Source organism: Homarus americanus, unplaced genomic scaffold (assembly GCF_018991925.1).
Source record: "Homarus americanus isolate GMGI-L3 unplaced genomic scaffold, GMGI_Hamer_2.0 scaffold54443, whole genome shotgun sequence".
In the NCBI taxonomy this organism is placed as follows: Eukaryota; Metazoa; Arthropoda; class Malacostraca; order Decapoda; family Nephropidae; genus Homarus; species Homarus americanus.
The window spans coordinates 6,076,940-6,103,841 of NW_024750852.1; the positions used below are offsets into that span (position 1 = coordinate 6,076,940).

Below are 26,902 nucleotides of genomic sequence, written 5' to 3' on the forward strand. Positions count from 1 at the left end.
TTCCACGCTTGCATTGGTTAGCCACAATTTCCTGATGGCAGTTGTTGGGTAAAACCAGAACTGGATCCTTTTACATGTTCAAGAATTTTCTGTCTTTCAAAATTGTTCTAACCGTTCAGCGGCTAAAGCCCAACGCCTTACCGATCACTGAGGGCGTTTCGCCTTTTTCAGAACGTTTAATTACATCAACTTTCACTTCCATCGTAATCGTTTTCCTTTTCTTGGATGCACTACTATCACTTGCATCAGGTTTGCATTTGGGAGCCATGATGAGGGCCCCCCCATAAAAAAAAAAAAAGAGTTAATAAGAAAAAAAACAATAGTTTATACTTGATCACACAGGAGTGTAGCTGGGTGGCGCATCACTCCCCACGTGCAGCTCCGCCTCCCCTATACGCCGTACAAACTAGTTCTCGTATGTAACTGCTACCAACCTCATTTGTATCGGCGGGCATTTGTAAGTCAGGGAACCCCTAAGGTCTAAGTGCTTGTCTGTGTTGGTTGATAATTAGTGGCCAGACATCCAGTGTTTTCACAATATGTTTGATACTTTACTGTAGCTTAAAGTGCTGAATATAAACAACAAAGCAAACAGCATATCAATAATTACTCTGCAGTACAACACTATGTCTCTGTGACAGCACTACACAGCACCCCCACATAAATCACCGGATAATAATGTCGTGTGCATCTCATTATTAACTGAATGTGATGTGTTGAACAATATAACAACCAAAGTACTGCAATATATCTAATACAGGTATAATGATACTTTGTATGAGATGGACATAATCTAGGTGTTAAGTGAACACCCTTTATCCTCTGTTTAATTGTAGGCTATTTTACACCCAAATTAACCGATAATAAGCTACGCCCAAGCTGTTACTTCTACTCCATCTTTCATTTCATGCCAGATTTGTGTAAGATGTCAGTAGAACTATAGATACAGAAACATGAAATTATAATTTATGAACTGTTTGGTGGCGGCCTTGAAATCCAGGGCTGAGTTCAGACTTAATGATGACAATATTTAGATTTAGCTCACACAGACTGGGTGGAGTAATCAGGAATTATGAGTGTTCAGATTGTTGCATCAGCTATGGTAACCTATGTCAGGTAATATAAAAATGTTTCCCTACCCACCCACTCCTATACTGCAAATGGATTACAGTACTTATTCGATGGAACTCTAATGGCGAGGTAAACACAAAATACAAAACCTTGGTTCATGGGACAATGTAGGGGGGATTATGATAATCATTAATTATAATTTTATAAACATTTATTGATACAGACTACTGGATATAAGTTTCTGAACTATAAATACATATTTTTCTACATTCATCAAACTGTGCTCCTATTCTACCGTGACTGCTGTGTATTGTATCACACCGCTGCCAAGATGATAGTGTCGCACTGCATATGAAATAAAATTATCTGGAACAATAGAGAGATCCTACACAGGCCACTGGCCTCCTTCCCTCGGCATTAGGTAAATCAGGTAAATTAATATGCTGTCAGATGTTTGTTTACAAATACAATTTTAACAAACAAATATATTATGACAACAGTTGTTGTCTGACAACTAGTTGACAACAGACATAGCAGAACATTTACCCTTCTTATAATATTACACCTTATATTTATATAAAAATGATTCACAAATATCTTTCACACCATTCTGATACATTTCATCAACATCTGCAATAAGATACAAAGATGGTAAACAGGTAAATGAACCCTGTAATGTGTGTTATGCAGCACTGTTGTGCAGCCATAACCGAGTGACTTGGAATGAACTAAGGGGAATCAGCAAACAAGGTAATCCACAATTCCACAATATGGCTACGGCGCTGCGGTGCCATATCTCATACCTGTGCCCTCACAAACTCCCAGGCCACCGCAGTACAGTACTTAACGGGGTGGTGTGGAGGTAAAATTAACTAATTCCAATAAAATTATTTTATAATATTGGAATTAGTTAATTTTATCGCCACACCACCCCGTTACGTACTGTACTGCGGTGTCCCTCAGGACTCATTTAGTTTAAAACTCGGGTTGATACACGACGACCCTTTTCAAGGAAAGATGATGTTTAATAATATGGGCGTAAGTGTTTTAAAATGTTTTCCAGCAGGGGCCATAGCAATTCTACAGAAGCTGTTAAGAAAATAGCATTGAAACTACAAGAGTTTGTCGATTGCTGATGAGTTGAAATTCTGTACTGGATAGGATGGAGATTCATTACGAAACTGAGCATTATTCACAATTTGCCTTATTTCAATAAAGGTAGAGCCACTATCATTCTGAATTATGAAAGTTTTTAGTGTATTCAATACTGGAATGTAGCTCCAAGGAAGACAGTTGTTAGTTGAAGGGGAATGTTCTATACGCCCAATACAAATGAGAGATAGTCAACTACAGTACTACCATATAATCACTAATCATAGAAAAAAAACATACATATTTATAACTAAAAGGAAATAATATAATGGAAAGATGACCTTTCAAAGGAACAAAAATATCACTACGTAATCAAAATTTGACAAAAAATAATGTGCATTAAGTGAAATTCAATTCATCTTCTTAAAAGGGACACATAGGAAAGATTTGTTTTACATTGTTCTTTATATCATATTCACAAGTAATTTTCCAATTAAATTTTTTTATTAAAGAATGAAATACCCGGCAATCTAAATGCAAATTCTAAGCAGTACTTGATTAAAAAATTAGTGTGGGTTTAAAAAAGGAATTGGAAATGTGTATTAATTATTTGCATAAAGGAGTGAAACATATCTGGAGACAGGAAAGAGTTTGTTGGGGTATTTCTGAACACAGACCAAGTGTGTGACAGAATCAATAGAACAATGATGTGGGAAAAAGTAAAGGGGGATGAAATGGATGTTGTTGAATATTTTCCAACATTTTTATAGAAAGAGTGAAATATCACTGAGAGTGTCAAGAAGCATCTACTGTAGTGTCAAGAAGAGAAGAATTAGTGCCCTGTGAAAGCAATTCATTGCTAAAGAAATGTTTTAAGTATGAAATTACTAATGTAGAAAAATGACAATGGACAATGAATACTCTGGTGCGGTACAGATTTAAATTGAAAATATTTTTCATGAAAACAGCATTATTCTTTTTACCTTTTATGAAACAGTACTAATCAATAATGGTGTAAGTGCTCTCATACAATTCAGAAGTGTGGATCGTAAGAGCTTCCACACAACTTACTCTTGAACAAACATAGTTTACCCACAAACCAATCAAGAATAATATAACACTTTAATATTATGATGTAATAAATAAATGGCAGACTCAAGTTCAAGTATGAATTAACATAATAAACAAAGGCTAATACCCTGTACAGTATACAACTCGTGACCGTCAGCAGCTCTGAATAATTACCAAAACAAAATATAAGATATATCTTTCAGTAATTTCACATAAAATAAAGCTATTTATAAATGACCAGAAACACATTACAAACACAATTTGATTCTTGCTCCAAAGTAAAACTTATTTCAAGAATGGAGGAACAGTGAAAAAAGAATGGTATCATACCTTACTATCATCAGTATTAAATACACTCTAAGATGCGATATAATGTACTTGGATCCCTGTAAGCCACAAAACCACCTTCATTGCTCCACTGTAAACTAGGTTGTACTGCATGGTCATTTGGTTTGTGATACCTGATTTGAAGTTCATTCAGATTGTCACCTCCAATATCCTGAAATATATAATGATACATTACAATCATCAAAAGATACCCAGACAAGCTACTGTAACATATTTATGGTAAATTCCTTATGACCAGGACTAGGTCAAATCTCTTATTCCTCATGCTTCCCTGATACCTCATATACTTTCTCTTCACTTATTCTTTGTTAATCATTCACAAATTTGTCTCATTGATTCTAATGAGAATTATTGCATGTGACAAAATCAGACATAATTAATTGATCAATTATACAATCTTCATCAAATATTCATAATGTATAAGTACAGGATCTTCAGTAGCTAAGGTGAACTTCCTAATCTCAGGTGATATTGTTTATCTAGAAAATTCATGTTGATGTGTAGCCATGAAGATGATAAAATATTCTGTATGTACAGTATATACTATAATAATCTATCTACAGGTATCCCTTGTTTAGTGTTAATTTGGTTTAGTGATAAAAAATTTTTTGACACCCTTTCTCACTTAATATTAGGTCAAAATTCAGTTTAACAATACAATGATTTCACTAGGAAGGAGTAAAAACTGGGGATGGGGAGGCCTGTGAGATGGTATGTTGCCATTCTTACATGTAATGAAACTATATAAAAGTTGTGGAAAAATCCTTACAATACTCCAATGTGACTAAGAAATACATAAAATATAGCTTATATAAAACCATAAAACACAAAAAATTCAAAGCATGCGTGTTAACGAATGTGGGGAGGCATTGGGCTATAATTGAATCGCCAACTCGCCACCCAATCATGCTCCCTTCCCTGATGAAAGGTCAAGGTGTGCACACACACACACACAAATATATTGGACTATGGTAGCCATGATTATTGGAGATCTAGGCTTCGGCTTAGTTTCAGTGTTGGAGCCTGGAGGATGCACTGAGTGTACCACAACATGCCCCTTTTACAGGCCCCCTATTGAGGGGGGGGGGGGGGCAACTTGTGTGGGGCTGGCTCTTCTGTCCTGCCCTAGGGTTCAAAGAGGTGTCTGTGGCTTTGGGGCCACAGATGACCCAGATGTAGACCCATCCGGTGGACCCACACTAGAGTTAACCCATGGAGATGGTTCCTCAGATGGATCCATACAAGTGACCCCTATGCCAGGAGTCCCAACAGCCAACTCTATTTTAGCTGGGGTCTCGTCACCAGATATTTCTGGAAGAGGATCAGTCGGTATCTCTGAGGAGTAAGCATCATCATGAGCTGACATCTGTTGGAGTGTTTGGGACTCAGAATTAGGTTCTGTAGCTAGCAAAGAGGTCTCGCTTTCTTCACAACAGTCGAACGTTTCTACCTTCAATACCTTGTTCAGAGGATCGTCTACCTCCAGAGAGTCTGAGGACCCTCGGTGGCATTTTGATGAAATTCTTATAGTACCAGGATGGCTGGTGGAGGAAAGATGTGGAGTAGCAGATGTACCTGCCTCATCCATATGGACCTCAGCCACCATGAGAGAAGTCTGAGGACTGAGAATTGGTGGCATAGAGTCAGGTGTGGGAGCTGAATTCAATACAGGTGCTGATGATTCTCAGGGCGGTGTCACAGCAACAGTTCGCTGAGCCTTGTGTTGGGACAGAACCTCTGCATGGGTATCCCCATGATTTGAGATATATCTCAGGGTTGTGTTTCTGGCTTCAGCAAAGCTTACGTTGTCTCTTGTGCAGATCTTGAGTACCTCTTTCTCGATTTGGAAACGGTCATATTCACTAGAAAAGGCCGGGTGTACCCCACTATAATGACAACAGCAGACTGGACCCGAACATTTCTGACCCTCATGGGCCTTATCACCACCAACACACAAGTGATTATATTACAAATGTGAATCTCTGAGTTCCATAAGACTTACCCCCTCTTTTGTTAGATGATCAAGTTGCTTAAAGATTACCACACCACCTCCCTGTGCTGTTAGAAGCCCATGAGGAGCACCTGTGTCCCACCGAAAGGTAGATCCCTGTAAAAATAACGCTACACATTAACTCCCATAAAGAACAGTATTTCTATTACAGTACTGGACATAATTTATGGTATGCTTAATTTTTAGTATAGATAGTAGAGTATTTGTGCTTCATTTTCATTATTATATTTATGCTTTATATTTATCAATTCATTTATATTTAAGTTTAGTTATTTTAATTACTGTATGCTTAATTTGCAATATTTCATTACTGCTTATTTTTTTTATCTCAATTGATTTTTTTATTTTATACTGTATCAAATAAAATCCTGCACATGGAGGAATTTATTCCTGACAGATAACATATACACCTGACTCTTGCTTTATGTGCACTTGCTATATGTGTATTCATAATTATGCAACGACTTGCTAGGACCATACTTAACTTAATAACAATTAATATTCAGTAAAATTGACCAAGGAAACCTGACAAAGCCATGAAATGCTTGTTTCCAGTAGAGTCCTTCTACCCACAATTCAATTAATGCCATCCCCCCAAAAAATGGGAATAAGGTGCCCTGTGAGATGGCATGTTGCCATTGTTACATGTAATGAAATCAGAAAAGTGGTGGAAAAATCATTACAATATTCTAATTTGGCTTAGAAATAAATTAAATATAATATAAAATGAAGAGCATGGGTGTCTGTGTGTGTGAAGTGAATGTATGCGTTGACTTGGGAGGTAGTGGGCTGTAACTGCGTATCCGACTCACCAGCTAGCTATGCTCCTTCTTCCCCCTGATGTGACACACAAACGCACGCACGCACACACGTCTCGAAGTCAGCTAGGTGACTAGGTACCCGGCTGAACTGTGTCATGTGGTCCAGATGATGGTGTAAGGAGTTATTTTTTCTTGCATAAAATATGTGCTATTGTATTTTATATGATATGAATCAGTTTGATCGTTTATCAGAGTACTGTAATTCTTTTTTCATTTTTGAAGTATCCATTTTGAATTTTTTTTTAGAATTACACTCAACATTAGCTCACTAAATCATTTAACTCTGAAACACATCATTTATATAGAAGTTTGATGTTAATAAATAAATTGTTTGGCGTTCCTAATTCAATAAGTTTGATACATATCATATCATATATATCGTAAAATACAGTACAGGAAAGCCTAGTGTTGCAATGGATATACTGTACTGTATGTCCACCAATAAAATTGTGTCTTGCCATATTTACCTTTTTTCTTTCAAAGTACTGTACTGTAGTAAAATTAATGGAAATAAAAAACTATATGTTTTAACTGCATCTGTTTACATTGCTGGTGGCATGTTGCCTGCTATGTTAGACACATCACTGTAGCCACATCCACTTAGCCATCTCCCTACCAGGCTGAGCTGTGAGTTATGTTATAGTTATTTTTCAGTTCATAATTTTGGGTAGATACAAATGAATTTTTATTTTACTGTTACATGCACACACAATCTTTACCGGTAATCGAGAATGTGCAAAAAAATAAAAAATAATAAATTAAATAAAAAATAAAGATATAATTACCATAAGGTCAAGAACTTAAAGGGAATAAAAATTTCTTAGTGCACCAAAGTTAGCACTCAAGAGCAGGCAAGGCTGAGCTGTGAGCTACGTTATGGCTATTTTTCAACTCTTAATTTCAGGTAGAAATACTGATATATATATATTTTTTTTTTATTCTGTTATATGCACACACAATCTTGCATACAGAATGTGCAACAAAATTAAAGAAAAAGTTATTATAAGGTCATAACATTAATGGAATAAATATTTCTTAGTGTGCCAGAGTTAGCAGGCAGAGTGGGTGAGGGGGAGGGATCTCAGCTGTTTGCTGTCTCCTATGTATAATAAAAAGATTGCCAAATGGCAACAAAATATTTTTATTTATTTATTAGCATTATTTTCATTTATTCCTCAAATTTCCTGGTACAGGTAGTTCTGCTATAACGCGATAATTGTGTTCTTGTAAAATATCGTGTTATAGAAAATCGCGTCATAGAAATAACAGGGCTTATGGAGAAAATAGGGTTAGGTGCAGATTACTCGAAATCGAAAAAATTTAGTAGTTAGCCTAACACAAAGGATAGCACAGTCTAAATAAATGTTACATTCATATCTAATAATGAAATCATACAGTAAATGTAACACTTTACCTTGAAAAAATATGAATGTAACTTGATGGGGGAGAAGGGTGATTTTGAGGTTGATAACATCAAGCTTCTCTTCAAGTGTTATATCCTTTCTTTTACGATAATCACCGGGAATTCTATCATCAGAACGCTTTTTGGAGATATTCTTCTTTACCATATTGACAGTTAATACCACAAAATTGGAGAAATAGTAAGCAAAAATCGCGTTATAGCAAACAAGCGTTCGCGTTATACAAATATTGTTCCGAATTCATAAATCGCGTTAGAGCAAATTCGCGTTATCAAAACACGCGTTATAGCAGAACTCACTGTACATTATATATTATTTTAGGTACAAAGAATAGCTCCTTCCACACTCAAACCTTTCTCTGGGCAATGTGACACAGTTCAGCCACCTAGCTGACTCAGAAACATGTGTGTGTGTGTGTGTGTGTGTATATATGATGTCACATTGCGGGGAGGGAGGTAGCACGACTGGACTGGTGAGTTGGCTAACACACACATGCTCTTCATTTTCCTTATTTTATAGTTTTATACAGTATTATATTTTCTTTATTTCTAAACCACATTAGAGTACTGTATTGCATGGATTTTTCCATAACTTTTATAGCATTACTGTTGTCTTTTAGTGTGCCTTTGTTATAAATTAGTGCCAGAAATAAGGTTGGGGGAGGTCCAGGAATGGTTTACATAGAACATAGCCCTTGCAAAAAGCAAGAGTCAGGTGTACTGTATAATTATACAGTATTCCATCCATGAGTTAGAGGAAGAAAAAGACAATGTTGCAAGCTGTGATGTGGTGAAGTACTGTGTTTACGAAAATGAAAAACATCATCTACTTTCTGGGATGGAGCTGAAGGATTTATAAACAATGTCTTAGTAGAAGCAACATTGGATTGTTTACTTTGGAAACAAACACTCACTCTTTTTACAAATTCTGCCCCATGATATTTCCAAGATTAAGTAATTTTATTCCATCTCCTACTCTTCAATTTATTACTTAGCAATGAGGTTGGGTTGTCAGTGCTTGAAATGTTTTTGATGGTCATAACTGCATGTTATCAGACATGTGTGTGCAGGTATAAAACTATTTTTTATGTAAGAAACAGTATTTTTGCTCTACAAATAGAAGATGGAAGTTTACTGACAATGTATTATTTGGGATTTCTTACCTTTGATGATACACAAGCTGCTGCATACCCTAAGGCTACCACTAGGAGCTTATAGCCAGCACCTGTGGCATGCAATACAGTGAAGGTTTTGTTAAATTTATCTTGAATCTTTGTATCTTCACTTGACGACATCACCAGTACAGGACGTCCATCTTCGGTGTTGTATGTGTCTAGTGGTACATTATGAATATTGATGCCACCATGACTCACTCCCCAGTAAACTCTTCCCTGCCAACTACAATGAATGATAAGAAATTATTGTAAATAAATCTATCTTTTACAGTAATTTAATATAAGAAAAATAGTATAACATCATCCAGGCAAAAATATATTCTGTAAACACGGCCTTCCTTTTGTACGAGTTAGCATTTCATACTGCGGCCTGGTATTTGCTGCATTTTTTGTGCATGTATTTTTTCAATCTCGTGCTTTACTTGTAATCACTCTACAGCTCTGTTTTAAGACAATGTTCATTCCAGTTCTCACTTTTCACATTTATAAATTTTTTCATTATGTCTGGCAAGACTTAGTTCTGGCAGCAGCAGTTGTGTTACCAGAAACAGAAAATTACAGATATTTGATGCTCATTAAAAATTTGGTGAATTATCAAAGGCTCTAAGGATTGTTATGTATGCTATGGGCACCTGGCACTACACTATTATATAAGAAACAACAGGGAAAATGTTCATTATATAATCTTATTGCATATTTTTCAAATATGTGTTTAGTACTGTACCTACTGTATATATGCTATTACATAGGGAGGTAAAGTCTTCCCTTTAAGGAGACTTGTTTTTTACTTCAAAATACAAGAGCAAAAAGAAAAAAAGAAAAGAAAAATTACCTTTTACTCTCTTCATTAAAAACAGCAAATGGTTGATTGATGACCCCTCCAACAGGTAAGCCAGACATACGATCATATAATCCAATAAGGACTGTAACACACTGAAGCCCCTGGCTATATATATTCCCTTGAGTAGTCCCAGTTTTGCCTTTCACATATTCTCCTGTAGAATCTGAAAACAATTTTGCAGACTTCACTATCAAAGAACATCAACAATAAACAGAGATATTTTGAAAATTTACCACAGCTGACAGTTTTTCATAAATAACTAACTATCAAAAAATGTGATACTGTAATTTAAAGCAATGCGTAAGTCCAAATTCACTTTATTTTATCCCCAGTCAGGTACACTAAAACTTCTCTTCATTGGCCTCCTTGGAAGTACACTACTTACTTATGCAAGCCTTTTACAAAAACTTTACCTTCAATGAAAATCGTTTCTTATAAACATGGTGAGTAATGTATAGATTCTGTAAAATGACCAAAGTGAAAAGTCATCATCATTATGTAAAGTGTAGAGTAACATACTGTATACTTAAGTGAGATTGGTTCATGACAGTAAAAGGTTCACCATATATTTCTAAATAAAATACAGTATGCATAAATACACATTAATGTTATTGAAAATTATGTTAATTAATTAAATATACTAAATATTGAAGAAAAAAATGTAAACTTTATTCTCTTAAATTCTTTACAAACTAATCATGTAAGTAAAAAATAAAATCTTTACACTTGTATTACATTGCCAGTACTACTACACGTACACTGTTACTTTAATTTCACTAGGATTCTTTATGCTCTTTCTTATAATTTTTGGACAGCTAATCTTTTTTTAACATAGGAGGTAAGTGGTTTCCTCCATTTAAAATAAAAAAATAAAACTAATAATAATAATAAAGAATACATTAAAAATCTTGTAACTTACCAACTGGATCAATCCATATACCCAACTTCTCTATAGGCAAATTAGGTATTTTTTCTATCAATTCAGGTTCTGGGCTCCAAGATATGTCAGAATGAACAACATCTGCTAAAATATCTGCTGCCTCCTGATTACCATCTAAAACCTGTAAGATATTTTCATACATTTACATTTGGTCCATCTGACTTAACAGACAAATGTCTACACTTAGTTCATCTAACTGTTAACTTGGATTTTATCCCTATACTGTACTGTACTGTACAACCAACATTGCCACAATGTTGAGACAAAATTAAACCTACAGTATATACTGTAATTCTTTTAACCCTTAAGTGGTGGCTAAGGATTCCCTACTCTGCCCCCATAGGCAGAAAAATGGAATGCAAGTACAGGGTAACATGAAATGTCAACTGATGATGGCTGCTGTCCCTACAGTTAACTTCTACTGATGATGGCTGCCAACCCTCCAGCTAACTTCTACAGATGATGGCTGCTGTCCCTACAGCTAACTTCTACTGATGATGGCTACTGTCCCTACAGCTATCTTCTACAGATGATGACTGCCGTCCGTACAGCCAACTTCTACAGATGATGGCTGCTGTCCCTACAGCCAACTTCTACAGATGATGGCTGCCATCCCTATAGCTAACTTCTACAGATGATGACTACTGTCCCTACAGCTAACTTCTACAGATGATGACTACTGTCCCTACAGCTAACTTCTACAGATGATGACTACCGTCCCTACAGCTAACTTTTACAGATGATGGCTGCCGTTCCTACAGCCAACTTCTACTGATGATGGCTGCCGTCCTTACAGCAACTTTTACTGATGATGGTTGCTGTCCCTACAGTTATTAAACAGATGATTGTAGCCAATTAAGGGTTAAAACATTCAGTGTATAGATACAATGTGTCACTAAATTTGTGCATAAATATAATTATGGCACAGTACTGTACCTCTAGAAGATTTTGAAGGTCTAGTCTGCTTTCAAAGCATATGGATAACTGAATGTAGAGGCAGAAAGAAACAGTCACAATTTAAAAAAAAAAAGGTCTTCTGTCTAAGGTATCTTATCAGGAAATTTCTACCAAATTATATTTATCTTATGGTAAGTATTGTAGTATTCCATCTGTAAACCTGCAACCCTTAAATCCCTCCAACCATCACACTTTCTTCCAACCCACACAACAGGAGCTTCCCATTATACAGATCATTCCCATGTAATATTTAAGCTTACCACTTAACTCAACATTACTTATCCTAAGGTGTTTATGACTTGTTAGTCAGTTTGCTGACTATCAATAATATGGCCCTATCTTTGCTTACAGATGCAAAATCATACGATCACAGTCCATTCCCAGATATGGATTTTATACTGTATATATATATATATATATATATATATATATATATATATATATATATATACAGTATATATATATATATATATATATATATATATACAGTATATATACAGTATATATATATATATATATATATATATATCTTGATAAAATCACACAGGAAAATGGAAACAACGGAGCACCTTAGCTTTCGTCTTTATATTACAGTATTGCGCTTTTCTTTTCTCACCTTCGCAAGAAGGATGGCAGTTTCTTGCTGTGTATCACAGATCCGTACAGTAATTTTTTCTCCAAGAGTATTTGTGAACTCGGCACTTTCCTCTCCTTGAACATGGTCACCAAGGGAGGGAATCTGGAAGATGTGGCATAGTGATAAGTGGAAAAAAATAATAATTTAGAGTTCAGTTACTCTCTGTAAATCTAATTTAAAATTTATTCACCCAATGCACCAGGTATAATATTTATTTCTGGTTACAATTAGAGTACAGGCACTCCCCAAATTAAGTTAATGCGAGTTACGTTCCTCGATCTATTATACTGTATTCTTAAAAAAATAAAAAGCAACGTATGACCATTTGTAATACCTACTTATGAACCAAGCATGGAGCGCTCTACTGTATTCAGCGCATCATGCCAGTTCACTCGCTGAGCCAGCTAACTCATGTGTAAAGAAATCTATATTCCCTTTATGTGTTTGCCTTTATGACAATTATTTCTTTTACTTTTTTTCACAATATGTATGTAAGATGGTGTGTGCATGTAACTGAGCAAAAATAAATGAAGTAAGTTATGTATATCTACCCGAAAAAACGAGTTGAAAAACAACCATAACACCTCACAGGTTGGTCCAGTAGTCTGGTGGTTGCAGTGACAAGTCTAACTTGGCTAGAATGCAGCCAGCAATGTTAACAGATGCAAAAGTGAAAAGAAGGTTATCTGTAAGTGTTCATTTGTATCAGGTATTACATTACATAACATTTTAAAATATGGAGCGAGAAAGGAGTGTTGCCAAGTGCTCCTCAACAGCTGGTCTTTAACTCGCTACCACGCACTCACAAATGTGTGAGGCACATCAATACGTATTTTATTGGGAATTTACAATGTTCCAAGTTATGAACAGATTGACTTCCGATCAGTGTCCAGGAACTTATTCCTGTCGTAAGTCAGGGAGTGCCTGTACTGTACCTGACAAGTATCATGAAAAGTCCGACATACAGAAAGAAAAATAATTTCAGAGGCTGTATGACTGAGTATGGAAACTAAATTTTAATACTACAACTTTTGTAACTGTACAGTACATCCAAAATAATACAAAAACACCAAAGAGCGCCATAAAAAATCAAAGGTGGCATTTAATTTGCATTGCAAAAATTTAAATTTTCCAAGAGTCATTAGGACAAAAAATTACTCATGCTGTACAAGTATATCAAATTTTTAACCACAGATCCTAAATCAGCATGTTCAGGAGTACTGTACAGTACTTATATTGAGATTTTGAACAAAACTGAAATTTTCAAGATTACAGCTGAAACGTCTTTTGGTAGAAAACCCATTTTCTTTCAGAATTGGAAATTACTGTGTTTAAATTTACTCAACCCTTCTGTACTTCATGAATAACACTGAGCTTCACCTCACTCACAATACATCAGTCTAGAACATACCAAAAATCATCCAGTTAAAATTCTTTAATATTGGACACATTATCTATATAAGTACTGTACATATACAGTACTGAACAGTAATCCCACAACAGTACCTTGCACAAAATTATGATATGAAATATGTCAATGAAGGCGCAAATAAGGTAAGGTATTAAAATAATACCTATGTAATAACAAGGGTTGTCACAAGACCCTGTACAGTACACAGTAATAGGGGAAATTAAAAACAAAATAATAATTTGTCAAGTGTTGCATCCAGCCAGTAGTGAGTTGTGGTCAGTGGGGGAGACACTACACTGTGGTAGGACAATTGTCTAGTTGATGATTGGTGAGTGAGTAAGTAAGTTTGTTATAGTACAACAGATGTGAGGTGAGGTGAGGTAAAGAGTCTGTTGATGTTTCTTACAGTTATCAGGTGAATAACTTATGTGCTCTAGTGGGATGTGAGATGTAGTCAAGTAATGTTGCCAAGTGGTGTTGATAAACCACTAGATGAGGTCTGTTAATAGAGGAATGTGGGCAGTGCAGAAGTTTGGTGGAGCTGATGGTGTAGAACAGTGGCATACTGTGGTTGCACTGATGATAAGCATGCAGAACACCCATATAAATCAGTTACCAAATCAAATTTCAAGTAGGATATGGCCTTTCTCTAAATAAGGATTGTCAAGCTTTTATAAACACTTAAGAAACTATACTAAAATTAAAATATCTTACCTCAAATCATTTGCAGTCAAGAAATATTTACTTATACTGTATTGAAATTCAGCTCTCCGAGGATTGTTTTTTCTCTGTAAATGTGCACGAATGGAAACATTTTCTTCTCAGTTTACTTAACACATCATCTTCACTTAATTTTTCACAATCTTGATTATTCATGATTTTAACGGGGGCAGTTTACTATCACTAATTAGTTACTGAACATAACACCACTCTATTGACAAGGCCACCAGGCTATATACTGCCTATTTCCTACTGATTATGTTTGGCTAGTTGTCATTTAATTAAAATTTTAAGTTATGACTTCGCTTAATTTCTTAAATTATATCAGCGGCATCTGACAAAGTATCTACCGTATTATAAATCAATATATAATGGGTGCAAAAATACTTATGGCAAAAGAATATTAAGCTTTCAGTGTGATCTACAGTAAATTAGAAATAAAGTAGTAAAAAAAAATGACTAGGCATCATGCACAATACTGGCCCTCTGTAAAGTTGTGAATGCTCTTATTGTTGAACATCTAAATAATTAGTAAACATTTTTATTTATATGATCCGATTATTATTTTAAGTAAAACAGAAAACTGAATAACTTTCCCAAGTGAAAAAACTACAGTATAACTGAAAGTGAACTGTAGGGTTATTTAGAAATATTAAAAACAATAATGTGGACCAGTTTTGTCCAGCTGATGGAGAGCCACCGCCGGTCTACATAGCCGCTAGACAAGTGAATGCAGTTTTCGAATTGCATGCATTTGTACCCAATACATTTACAGAAATCTTATTAAATAGCCACTCTTATGGAAAAACAACTCTTAGGTAATATAATACTGTATCACTGTATAACAGTATAACATAAGACTTCATGCTTAAGGGAAAAAGTATTAAATTTGACCAAAGTGGCTCAAATTCCTTATGCTCCAACACAATAAAGTTCATTTTAGCATGTTATTGATAGGATGGTTATGTCTATACGTCCATTGAGGGCATGCGGCTTATCCTCCTGCATGCATTGAGGGACACTGAGTCTCCTCGACTTTCCTGAGTGAAAACTGTGAAGACTAAAATTAAATCTGTATTATTGAAGATACTATTTAAAAATATATTTTGCTTTCTACTAGGCATGCAATGCATGCCTTGCATTCATTAAGAATGTGCCACTGGTATAGAATCGTCAGGGGTTCTCAAGTATTTTCCAATGTAAGACCATCTAGTGCCATCACCTATCCAGTGTGACCCCATGAGGATTCTTTGAATAAATACTCTGTAGAGACATGTTTTTATTTGTATTTAACTATTAGAATAAGTCAGGAAAATGCATTACATAAATGAGAAGTCTGAAAGTAAACACTGGCAGAACAGATTACAGCTCTCATGTTTAACCCTCTCATGCACCATGATACAAATCACGTCATATTATTGGGTAACACTAACTGCATTGGTGATGTTATTTGTGTCATAAAACTTTTAAAAATTCCCTCCTCCCTCCCCCCCAAAAAAAAAGTTCTCTAGAGAATCACGTCCAACTTTTGTGCATCATAGATAAGTGCAAGGAAAACAGCAAGATTGGCAAGCAGCTTGTCGCTGCCACCGCCTGTGCCATATACTATACTGATCGTATACAGGTATATGGCCTACACAGTACAGTACTGTATGTTCATGAGTATGTATACTGTATATATAAGGTACTGTACAGTACTTTTAAATTTATGTAAGTAACTGAATATATGTGTAATTCATACAATATTATTTACAGTACAGGTACACAACAAACATTAAAAAATGCAGAAAAGAAAGTTGCTAGGAGCCTGACTCGTGGAAAAATGCCAGCCCACCAACTTAGAACATTTATTACTGTACTATACGATAACCATAAGTGCTACAGGATATATAATAACACCCTTCTCTTCCTAACATTACAAGCTATACAATGCACTAAAATTTAATATAATAAACCACATAAAGTGTGAAAAAATCGAAAAAGATTTGGTGATTTTTTACTGTTTTTAGTTTTTCGCAATTTTCTCGTAAATTATTAGACACATAAAAATCTAAAAGTCACAGTTGGAAAGCTCATTAAATTATATTTCTCTACCTATGATACACTTGGCAGGATTGTGAGAAGATATCCAAGATATGACACTGGGAACAAAAATAATTTTTTTTTTATTCGGAGTGAAAAGATATACCATAGTCTTTTCGTCTTATTTATTAATTTTATGGATTATGTTAAAGCCAAAAGAATAATGAAGCCAGTGATGTATAAATTATGAGTAGTGATGACAGGTCCTGTTAAGACTTTTGTTGAGGTCACAGAAACTAAAAAACTTATTGCGTGTGTGAGAGGTTTTATATGCGATATGTTTATAACATCATTTAATGTTCTATACCTGGGGGTATAATTACATGGTTAAGCAACTTAACATACAATTTAGTTAGTTATAACTCTGTCATACCCGTAGGTGTGCATTATCATTTTATAAATTTTCTATTAACTGGGGGTATAATTATGTGATTAAACATAGCATACAATTTTCTAGGTTACAACTCTGGCATATGCCATCTGTTACAACTGTCATATTTCATATCTGACTTCTGTATGTCATCATTTAACTAATTTTCTATACCTTGGAGTACAGTATATGAGGTTAAGCAACACAGAATACAATTGTCTAAGTTGAAGTTTTAAATACAGTTATGGTAAACATTTTCTATAATGAGAAAGCTGCCAAAATTCACCCTTGTCTCATTGTCAGCCTGTAATTCTGAAAAGAGCCACACTATCTTACATCTGTCTTGACTGAAAACTGAACAAAATCTAAAGACTCCACAAGCAACTCAGGGAATCTATCATCAAAGTTTTCTATCACGTCACATGGGCACTCGACCCAAGTCAGTTGTGAGATGGGTGCTATCTAGTGTTACCACAATAAACATCACAATACTGTACAGTATTCCTCTGGGTAATTACTTTTTCCTCCTGTACTACGACTAATGAAAAACAAACACAAGAAATAATGGAAGGGATTAAAAAAATCAGCAGATTTTTTCACCCATCAAAGTAGTAAACAAGGGAAGATGTGCTAATCCAGATTTACAAATACTGTACTGTACCGTACAAACCAAACTATCTACTTTTGTAAACTGGTGTGTGTGTGTTGTGTTTACTGTTGGCTTATGTACCCTGTACTCTTATGGTGCGTGTACTGTACTTTATTAACGACCAGATTTTTATTTTTTAATAAAAATTTCTTGAGAAAAAAAAATCATTGTTTTCTGTCAAATAAAACTCACTTCCCTTAGGGGCTGACAGTGAAAGATGTCATGAATACAGTATAAAAACAGCCACATGTACACTGCCCATGAAAGGTACACTCATGGAAACTAAATTTATGTAAGGTATGGGAATTACTGTATTCATGCAACGAACCATCTGAGTGAGATAGTGTCTGAGGGCCTCTTGAATCAAGACATCTGCTAAGGTTTTGAAGTCATGGGTAAACCGTTGATTCTTCTCACTCTCGCCCTTTTCTTCAACCAACAAGGAAAATAACTTTGGCTCCCGACGAATTGATCGAGCAATTTCTCCAGCACGTTCAGAGAAATTTAATATTATCTTGATCAATTCAGCCATTGCAGCGTTGAATATTATACCTGCTGAAGAAATTAAGTGATAAAAGTATAAACTTGCAAACTCTTACATCATACTGTACAGTATACAGAATTGAAAAGGGAAAAATCAAGGACAGAACCTGAAAAAATCAATTTTATGATAGATGAAGTCATGTGTGTCATACTGGATCTCATGAAGATTAGGAACCCCAGCTTATTTCACTTGATTAAATACCTTATGCTAACTAAACCAAACCTTTTCCTTTTCTATTTTTAATTTATTTTTATTCTTATTTTTTCGCCTCCCTAGGCCCCGATGTGGGTCGATGACCTGTGTGCGGTTGGGCTATTCCCCGTTAAAAAAATAGGAATAGGCTGTCTAATTATCAGGTGAAATAAGAGAGGTTCCTAATATTTATGAGATCTGCTATGAGTATAATGGCCAATAAATGTAAAGGAGAACATATGCAGAATTGTGACGTCATATATGTCTTCGGAATTGTGGCAGCACTGAGCGACAGAACATTTGTGGATGACTGTATCTATATCAATGGTTACCTAATATTTGTAGGAGTTTAATGAATGTTTGGGTTGTTACACACCTAATATATCAATGATGTACTATGTATAAACCATCTCCAGGGACTTGTTGTAAAGAGTGCACAAGACTTTGTGGGTGAGAAAAGCCAAATAATAGTTGACATACACTAACGTACTGTAGTTAACATATAATACCTGTACTACAGAAATATGAAATACCCCTGTAATGGCAACAGTAATGTTGGATAACACATAAACACTGTGGGAACGACAATAAACCACCATTTTTTTAACATTACTGTAACTGTATTAAAAACAGATGCATAGATTTTATATATACTGTAGTACAAGGGGTCCCCGACTTACGAACGTCAGACTTAAGAATGAACGCCAATACGAACGAGGTTATACTGTACTTTAAATTTACAGTATTTTATTTACCTGATGACTTATTTTTTTACTGTCATTCACTGAATTTTGTCATTCTATTTCTTCTTTTCTCTTAAATTAAGTGATTGTAGATGTGTATTGTATAAGGACTTAGGCTATGGAATACAGGTAGTTGGATTTTAAACACTGTTCTGTAAGTACAGTATGCACATAGCATGTGTTTCGACTTAAGAAAGTCCTCAGGAATGGAACCCGTTCGTAACCTGGGGACCCCCTGTACTTCATCTTTTTTTTTTGCCACTTATCAGCTCGCTAGCCATGTGGGTAGTTGGTCCATCCAGTGTTAGTACAGGACGAAACTGGAGGCCAGAAAACTTGTGATGTTTGGTTGGGTCACACTGGATAACACATGTTTTTCAGGGCCAAACTGGACTCGAATCCTTGACATATTGGTGAAAGATACACGTGTTACCACTGTACCACTTGCAGCCCATGGGATTGAGCAATGTCTGAGAATTTTGTGTTGGAAGATCTTAAATATGATATTAAGGATATACCAGTAACACTATTATAGGTTACAATATAATCTATCAGATTATGGTTCATGATCAAATTAACATTATGCTCTACTAGTGCAGTACATACCCTAACTGCAGATACTGTAGGGTTTGTGCTACATTCTGACAAAACATTTAATTAATTGAACTTTAGTTTACTGTATATATATATATAGTAATGAAATTTGGGCATTAGTAATCCAAATTAGACTTAAGAATTTTTTTTTTATCAACTACCATACCCTGTATGGTACTGTACAGTAGTGTACAATCAGAAGAATATTATATTATTTTCATCAGTGAGCCCTGATATGATGATCATTTCTTGTGCAAATTCTTTGTTTCATAGATAATTAGACACATAAGCGCGCGCTAATTTGTCTTCCCGGTGGTAATGAGGCCGCGCTCTGCTGCTGTGCTTTTCCCCGGGCTCACTGCAGTTTCATTTTCAGCATGACGCGTGAAGGTTGTCGCCGGTCTTATATGGACGTAATTTGCGAATTTAGGGATAAAGACAACGAGGCCCTTCAATTGTTCAAAGACCACAGCATTGTTCCTTTAAAACGAGACTGTCCACACTGCGGGAATCCCTGTGCTTTCAGACTGGAAAGAAATTTATTCATCACTTCCTCAACGCCGTGGCTCGGCGTTTCCCGACATCACAATAAATCACTCCGCTGCCAGGGCTGCATAGCGCCGATGCGCCCGCACCATCTTACGTCCAGAAAACGCCTTAAATTCTTTCTGTTTAATATACCGGGGGGGTCCGGAGGTTAGGTAAGGTTAGGTAAGTTTGTCTGGTTAGGTTGGTTAGGTCTGTTTTTCATACCCACAAATGATAAGTTACGTTTATTTTAAAAATATTTTTTTTAACACATTTGCACAAACTACAACAGTGTCCACTGTAAAAAAACAGTGAAAATCCAGCATTTTTATAATCGTTTTCGATAAATTTCGGCCACGAGTCAGTCCTAAATAATTACCCTCATTTGGTGTTCTTTTTGTAGCATTTTGCCTCACATTTTCCCTCTACTGCCCAATTTGAACAACCAATGTTTTTGTTAAGATTAATGGGTAGGGTGGGGGATCTCAAAAACTATTGATTTCCGGCTGAAATGAATATCAATTTCGTTCAAAACTTATCATATAACATCGGAAAAAACATATTTTTAATATCCAAACAAAGGCCGGTGCAATAGTGAAAATTGACTGAAATATGAAATTCCTTGTTCGACATAAAATGAATCTTTACCTTTATTTTTGTTAGTAGTTTCCATGCACAACAGAACTATGGTTAGGTATGTTTATATCTAACGGTCAAATATAACGTAGTTCACCAGTAATGGAAATTAGGCAGTCTCTTTATACCCGTTGCCTCTGTTCACCTGGCAGTGAAACGTACCTGGTTGTAATACAATAACATCTGCAGAACAACTCAAAGATTAACTGGGCCTATGCCTGAGATATGGGTTAGACCGCCCAAACGGCTAGTAAGCTGATAAGTGGAGAATATGATAAAAAAAAAAAAAAATAGCGTTAGTAGCTTACCAGGTAGCTGGTCACGGCAAAATATCCACTGGCAATTATAAATAGCTCGAAACCCTAACAGTAACCGCTAGTTACGTTGGTATATTCTCATCAAGTTTTTGTTCTGTGACTCACTCACAAGAGCTCTCATATTCTAAATATTGTACACCTTAAATTGTCTTAGGAGTCTGTGACCTTCGGCCTTGGCCGTTGTTTACTTCACTCCCACTAACATCAACATCAGCTGACAGAAATAAATAACTATTAAAAGAAAATAACAAACCATTTCTACCTAATCAATAAATGTATAATAATAATTTTTGACAATATTTCAGAAAACGTTAGTGCTGTATCAGGTAAATAAGGTCCATAATAGTGGTGATAATAAGCAGGTTTAACACTGGCTGCTGATTGGTCAGTTTAACAAGTTTAAATGGTTGGTCGTCGGGTCGAGGCTCTTGGTGAGTGTCTTGTTATTATTGAGTCTTTCCGAGTATTTATCTCAATTGTATATAAGGAACATGTCACTGCTATAGTTATGGATATGTTGTGCACTATAAATCAACGTAGATATAATAATTGAAGTTTACTAAAGGTAAAATATGTGTAATAACGTCACGGGGGCCAGCCTCAGGGACTGATTGGAGAATGTACAAATGAAGTGGGATTTGTCTTGTAAGTTTCGTATGTAAAATATAAGCTAGGAGTAAATTTATATGGTATTATTGCATTTTCAGCCAATATGACTCGAGTTGAGCAATGTTTCGCTTATTCAATTGTGACAAGTAAAAGTACTGGTAGGGTTCAAAAGATAGCTCTCGACTATATCATTTCTAAAGTAAAAAACACTCTATTGCATTTTGGTTGAAAAGGCAACATTACCAAGGTATTCATTGTAGCATAGGTTAGGTTGGTTTTTGAGTTGAGCAATGTGTTTTTCATCTGGTTTTTGATGTGTTTTATTCGATTTTGAATTTGATTTGTGGGTAAATTTCCAATTTCAGCCCCAACTACTGTTCGAACATATTTTTTTTTGTTTTTACCTTGGTATTTGGTCTGATTCATACGAATTTGACCTTTAGTTCCAATGCAAAGGAGTGGTTACTGAGTTGTCACCCCCCCTCATCCCCTCCAACAATCTTGGGGGATCCGTGGGAAATCAGAGTTTTTGGGTGGGGAGGGGGGGGGGACGAAAGCTAATAGGCAGCTAATCTAACCTAACCTGATAAATTTGCTGTTTCAGCCCCAACTATGGCTAAACTGGGAACTTCACAGACGACGTACCATTTGTTTTGGGTTAATATTGAAAATGGGTGATCATCACTCCCATGAATAACTATTGTTACTGAAAACTACAAAACGATTTAATTTGAACTTACTAGAAAGATTTATATTAACCTTTGTTTTATTGTTACAGTACTCACTTTGTTAATTAATTTATTAATTTTTTTCAGTGAACATGAGATCATAAGTATCTTAAGATAGGAAAATGAGTCGTATAGTGGACCGCCTGTCATACATTGAAGCTGGTGATCAGGAGTGAGTTATTATTATTTTTTATTATTGGTAAACATTTTGCAGTATTAGCTCACTTTTGTTTTGAAACAGTCAGTACAGGTGGTTTCTTCTTAGTAGTAGTACAGTACTGTACTGTATTAATAATGTACACTCGAGAAAGTGCATGATAACAGAAATGTGACTGACCACCCATTTGGCTAACAGGCTGATCAATAGAGTAAAGGGTAAAGTATAAGATTTTATGATTGTAATTTTTCAGTTTCTCTGTGAATCTCTCCAATACCTTTGACCCATGCAAGAATCTGAATGAGATTTTCCAGTCAATACCCACTGAGGATGTTGATCTAGAGACCCTGAGGGTGTACTTGAGAGTTCGCCCAAGTCTTCCAGAAGAGACTTCCCAGCAAGAGGTACTACAATGTTTGTATTGTTTTGTTTCTTTACTGATTTATGATCATAAAAAAGGCCAAACCATGTAGGTGTGGAAAATGTCTGTAAAATGGTGGTGGTGCCAAGTTAGAATTTTTTTGTAATATACTGTCTGATAAAGTGGTGTTTAAAACTAGTATTTACACACTAATCTGTCACGTAAGCCACGCCCTTTTTCTATATTAATAGCTGACTCATTCAAAGAAAATTCAAACTAAATGTGTTCACAATTGGTAAGCAGACCTGTTGTTATCTCAATTAATGTTAAATAATTATCTGGACTATCAAAATGCAAATGATTTCAAGGCATTAGCACTTCAGAGTGGATGTTAGAAAATTTTAAATATTAATAATAAAAGGTTGATATGAATACGCGCTTGTACACATGCAGTCCGGGGGGTAAGACGCTCAGGGGAACCAATCAGCTATTTGTAGCTATAGATGACAGGCGTGGCCAGGTTAGCGTGGAAAGGGTATACAGAGTAGTAGTTGTTGGTTTTGTCAGGCGACCAAATTTTGAGTGTTTATTTATTTCACTGATGTAGTTGTTCAGTGGACAGCCAAGAAAAATAACAAGCAAAAAACAATGTTTTGGTAATTTTTGCTTTAAGATTGGTAGCAGTCATGTATGTTGGTGTTTCTGAGGAGGTCAAGTTCTTATTTTGTGTACAGTCCTGGACGGAAGTTCTTTATACAGTCAAGGTGAAGGGTGCAAAATCTGCCCCCTCTCTTACTGAACGATGGGTCTGTTGTCCAGCAATCGCCCCCCCCACTCATCACACACACAAGCACCCAACCAGTTTAAAATGTATAAATACCACATAATATTTCAGCTATTACAACTCAAATTAGCAGAGCTTTCCTTGTGCGTGTACAGCTGATTCGCCAGGCAAAAAGATGACGGTAGCAATGCGTGTGATGGAGGGTGCGGGAGGGGGTTTTGAGAATTGCAATTAAATGCCAGGTAGCGACGTGTCCTAATATTACGTATTTAAGTAATTATTAGATGTTTTAATTGCCTGTATGTTGGCCTGGTGAGTTAATGCTAGGCATTTACATACCTAGGTATAAAGCTAGACGTTGCATTCTGGACTATATCACAAAAACTGGTTTTTAGAAAATAAACTTTTTTTTTTTTTGGTACAGTACTGTAATTAATTTTTTTTTTTTTACTTGAATAATTTTCGTGTCAATTGAGTAGCTGGAAACTAACAATTTATTCTTCTTGGTCTAAGGCAGGGGTGGGAAAACTGTGGCCTCTTGGTCATTTTTAACTAGCCGAGAGACACAGGTTTCTCGCTCTTTTAGAACTTATAAAAGCAAGTTCTGTACACTATAGAGGATGTTCTTAGGCATTAATCTATATTGGCTGTCTGTGTCTATTGATGAAAAATATTTTAGAAGTGCTGTAATGATAATACTGTTTTTCATATTATCATAATTATATTTTGGCAAAATTTATGGTAACTTGCAGTGCTTGATTTTTTTCAGGACACGCACATTGATATATTTGATGACCACAGCCTCATTCTCACTGCCCCTGCTTCCTCTCATACCTTTAAGAACAGCATACATGGCATCACAAAGCTTAACCAGAAGTAAGTAGAGGCTACATGGTTATAAGTACTGTTCTGTATAGTGTGTTTTTTTATTTTACGCTCTTTTTCCCAATACTGTATGTTACACGGTGGCTGGAGCAAGAACAGAAGCAGATGCCTGTCATTCATGTCTGCTTTGTTGTATGATCTTAAATAATGAAGTTACACTTTTATTATTATTATTACAGGTTGAACCTCAATTTAATGGCATCAAAGAGACTTGGATCGTGCCGTTAAATTGAAGTACAGTATAGGGGCGGCATCACTGACAAAACCATTGCATCAATCAAAGATTAAAAACTGCAATACAGTACAGTACTCTAATTTGACTTAGAAATAAAGAAAATGTAATTAAAATATAACATAAGAAAACTGAACTGCATGGGTGTGTATGTGTGGGAAGTGACCGTGTGGAGGCAGTGAACACTGAGCTCTTAATTGCGTCTTGACTCGCCAGTTGTCAGTCGCCACCCACCTGGCTCCTCCCCCAGATGTGATGTCATAGCATACTGACATGTTTTGGAGTCAGTTGGTGACTGCCCAGCTGATCTGTGTTGCATGATGGCTCGATTTAGTTATGTTTACTCATAGACAACCGATCAGTGAATAAACCAGGGCATATGGAGATGCATTATACACTACAATAATGTATATTAAGTTCTGATAAATATGCTACAATCCTGTGGTAAGCACCAACCCTCTTGAGCAGTGACAACAATGGTGCTTGAGAGATAGTAAGTGCTGATAACACTGCAGTATTATTGAGAGTGGGTCAGTGTTACTGCTCTGTAAACAAGAGACAGAATATACTGTAGTGCAATAGCTCATCTGGGATTGAGTGTGGGAATTTTGGGAGAAAATTGATTATTTTTTATAATGCTTTATGAACCCAACACAAAATGAAACTGAATTATGGTGAATTGCATTCTGTTATTATAAAGGGATTGTAGGTTACTGAGCTGGAGGTGGTAGAGTTGTCCTCCCTCCCTCCATGGATCTCACATAGTTGACAAATAGACACTCCACAGTCTAGCTTCTGTAATATTTCAACCTGCACAATGTTCTGGGAAACTTTTCTTTGGGACACTAGCAACTCCAGTTGGATTTTCAGGTTACTTAGAGGCCATAATTGATGAAAAGAAAGTAGAAATTTAAGGTGATTACCCAAGCACAGCACCAGTTGGACTTCAGTGCCAAAATAAACCAACCGCAGTGCCTTGGGAGCGTTGGAGCAGGTAGAGGAACTAGTGGAAATTACAGGCAGTCTTTAAAAAATCCACGATCTCTTAATTTTGCCATTAAATGCGAGTTGCCGGTAAATCCAGTGCTGTTAAATCGAGGTTCAACCTTTATTATTATTATTACTGTATCAAGCTGTTGAGGTGCTGACACAGCTATCTGGGAACATTGCATAATATGTTGTCTAATGGTAGACCCTGCTGCCATATGGCATCACGAATATTGTGACCAAGTCCCAGGTTGCTGATCTGTCTTTCTGCCTCATTTACACACAATTGCAGGATCTTAATTGTTTCTCTTACTATTGACAAGACAACTTACTGTACATATAGCGTTTCTCATTATTGATAATTATTTTTTTCTTTATTATCAATATTACAGTGTTATTATTATTATTATTATTATTATTATTATTATTATTATTATTATTATAATTATTATTTTATTTTACTTTTTATTATAAATTTTATTTACTATGAATTACTATTATTATTATTAAATTTTCGCCCCCCCAGGCCCCGATGTGGGTGGTGACCTGTGTGGGCTGGTCCCCCTTAAAAAAAAAAAAAAAAAAAATCCCTCCATCAATCTTTCAGTGGCCTGGGTAGTGTGAATGGAAGTACACATGGAAGCTAAACCTCAAAACTTCTCTCTCTCCTCTGGTAGAGGAGGTACACATGGAGTCTTTGCCAATGTTCATTGCTGTCTCTCATAGAAGAGAGGAGGTATGCTTAGCTTTTTTGCCAGGGTCCTATAACTAAAAACTTAACAGTGAATAGTGTGAATACAGAAGTTAAGGTTAAGATGTGAGGAGATAGCAGCAACCTGGTTAGGTGACTGGCCCAACCAGCTGTTCTCCAGATTCAGTCTGTATTTATCTCTGCTAATACAACTTATTGGCAGCTGCATTGTGTTTTATTGTAGTATTTGTTATAGTTGTGGGTTTAATATACAGTCGTAGCCCATGGCATGAAAACA

At 35.8% G+C, this 26,902-nt stretch overlaps 2 protein-coding genes across 4 annotated transcripts in view; one reads left to right on the forward strand and one right to left on the reverse strand.

Moving 5' to 3' along the window:
• Positions 1-1,264: 1,264 nt before the first annotated feature.
• LOC121854309 (inositol polyphosphate 1-phosphatase-like) lies at positions 1,265-25,085 on the reverse strand. Of its 3 annotated transcripts, none has more exons than XM_042348898.1 (8): positions 25,064-25,085; positions 17,945-18,168; positions 12,364-12,486; positions 10,770-10,911; positions 9,842-10,013; positions 8,998-9,232; positions 5,585-5,689; positions 1,265-3,733 (listed from the first exon to the last, which is right to left on the reverse strand). In XM_042348898.1, the coding sequence occupies exons 2-8, from the start codon at positions 18,146-18,148 to the stop codon at positions 3,581-3,583; spliced, it is 1,134 nt and encodes a 377-aa protein (XP_042204832.1). In that variant the 5' UTR covers positions 18,149-18,168; positions 25,064-25,085; the 3' UTR covers positions 1,265-3,580. The 3 variants fall into 3 exon arrangements, with proteins under 3 accessions (XP_042204832.1, XP_042204831.1, XP_042204830.1); XM_042348897.1 differs by lacking the exon at positions 25,064-25,085 and adding an exon at positions 21,162-21,410; XM_042348896.1 differs by lacking the exon at positions 25,064-25,085 and adding an exon at positions 21,162-21,408 and having other exon boundaries at positions 17,945-18,171.
• Positions 21,560-26,902, forward strand: part of LOC121854308 (kinesin-like protein KIF20B) — a 61,359-nt gene continuing 56,016 nt past the window's right edge. Inside the window, exons 1-4 of the mRNA XM_042348895.1 lie at positions 21,560-21,601; positions 22,595-22,679; positions 22,918-23,068; positions 24,579-24,685. Of these exons, the coding sequence (XP_042204829.1) occupies positions 22,630-22,679; positions 22,918-23,068; positions 24,579-24,685 (308 nt within the window). The 5' untranslated portion in view covers positions 21,560-21,601; positions 22,595-22,629. The remainder of the gene's footprint in view (positions 21,602-22,594; positions 22,680-22,917; positions 23,069-24,578; positions 24,686-26,902) is intronic.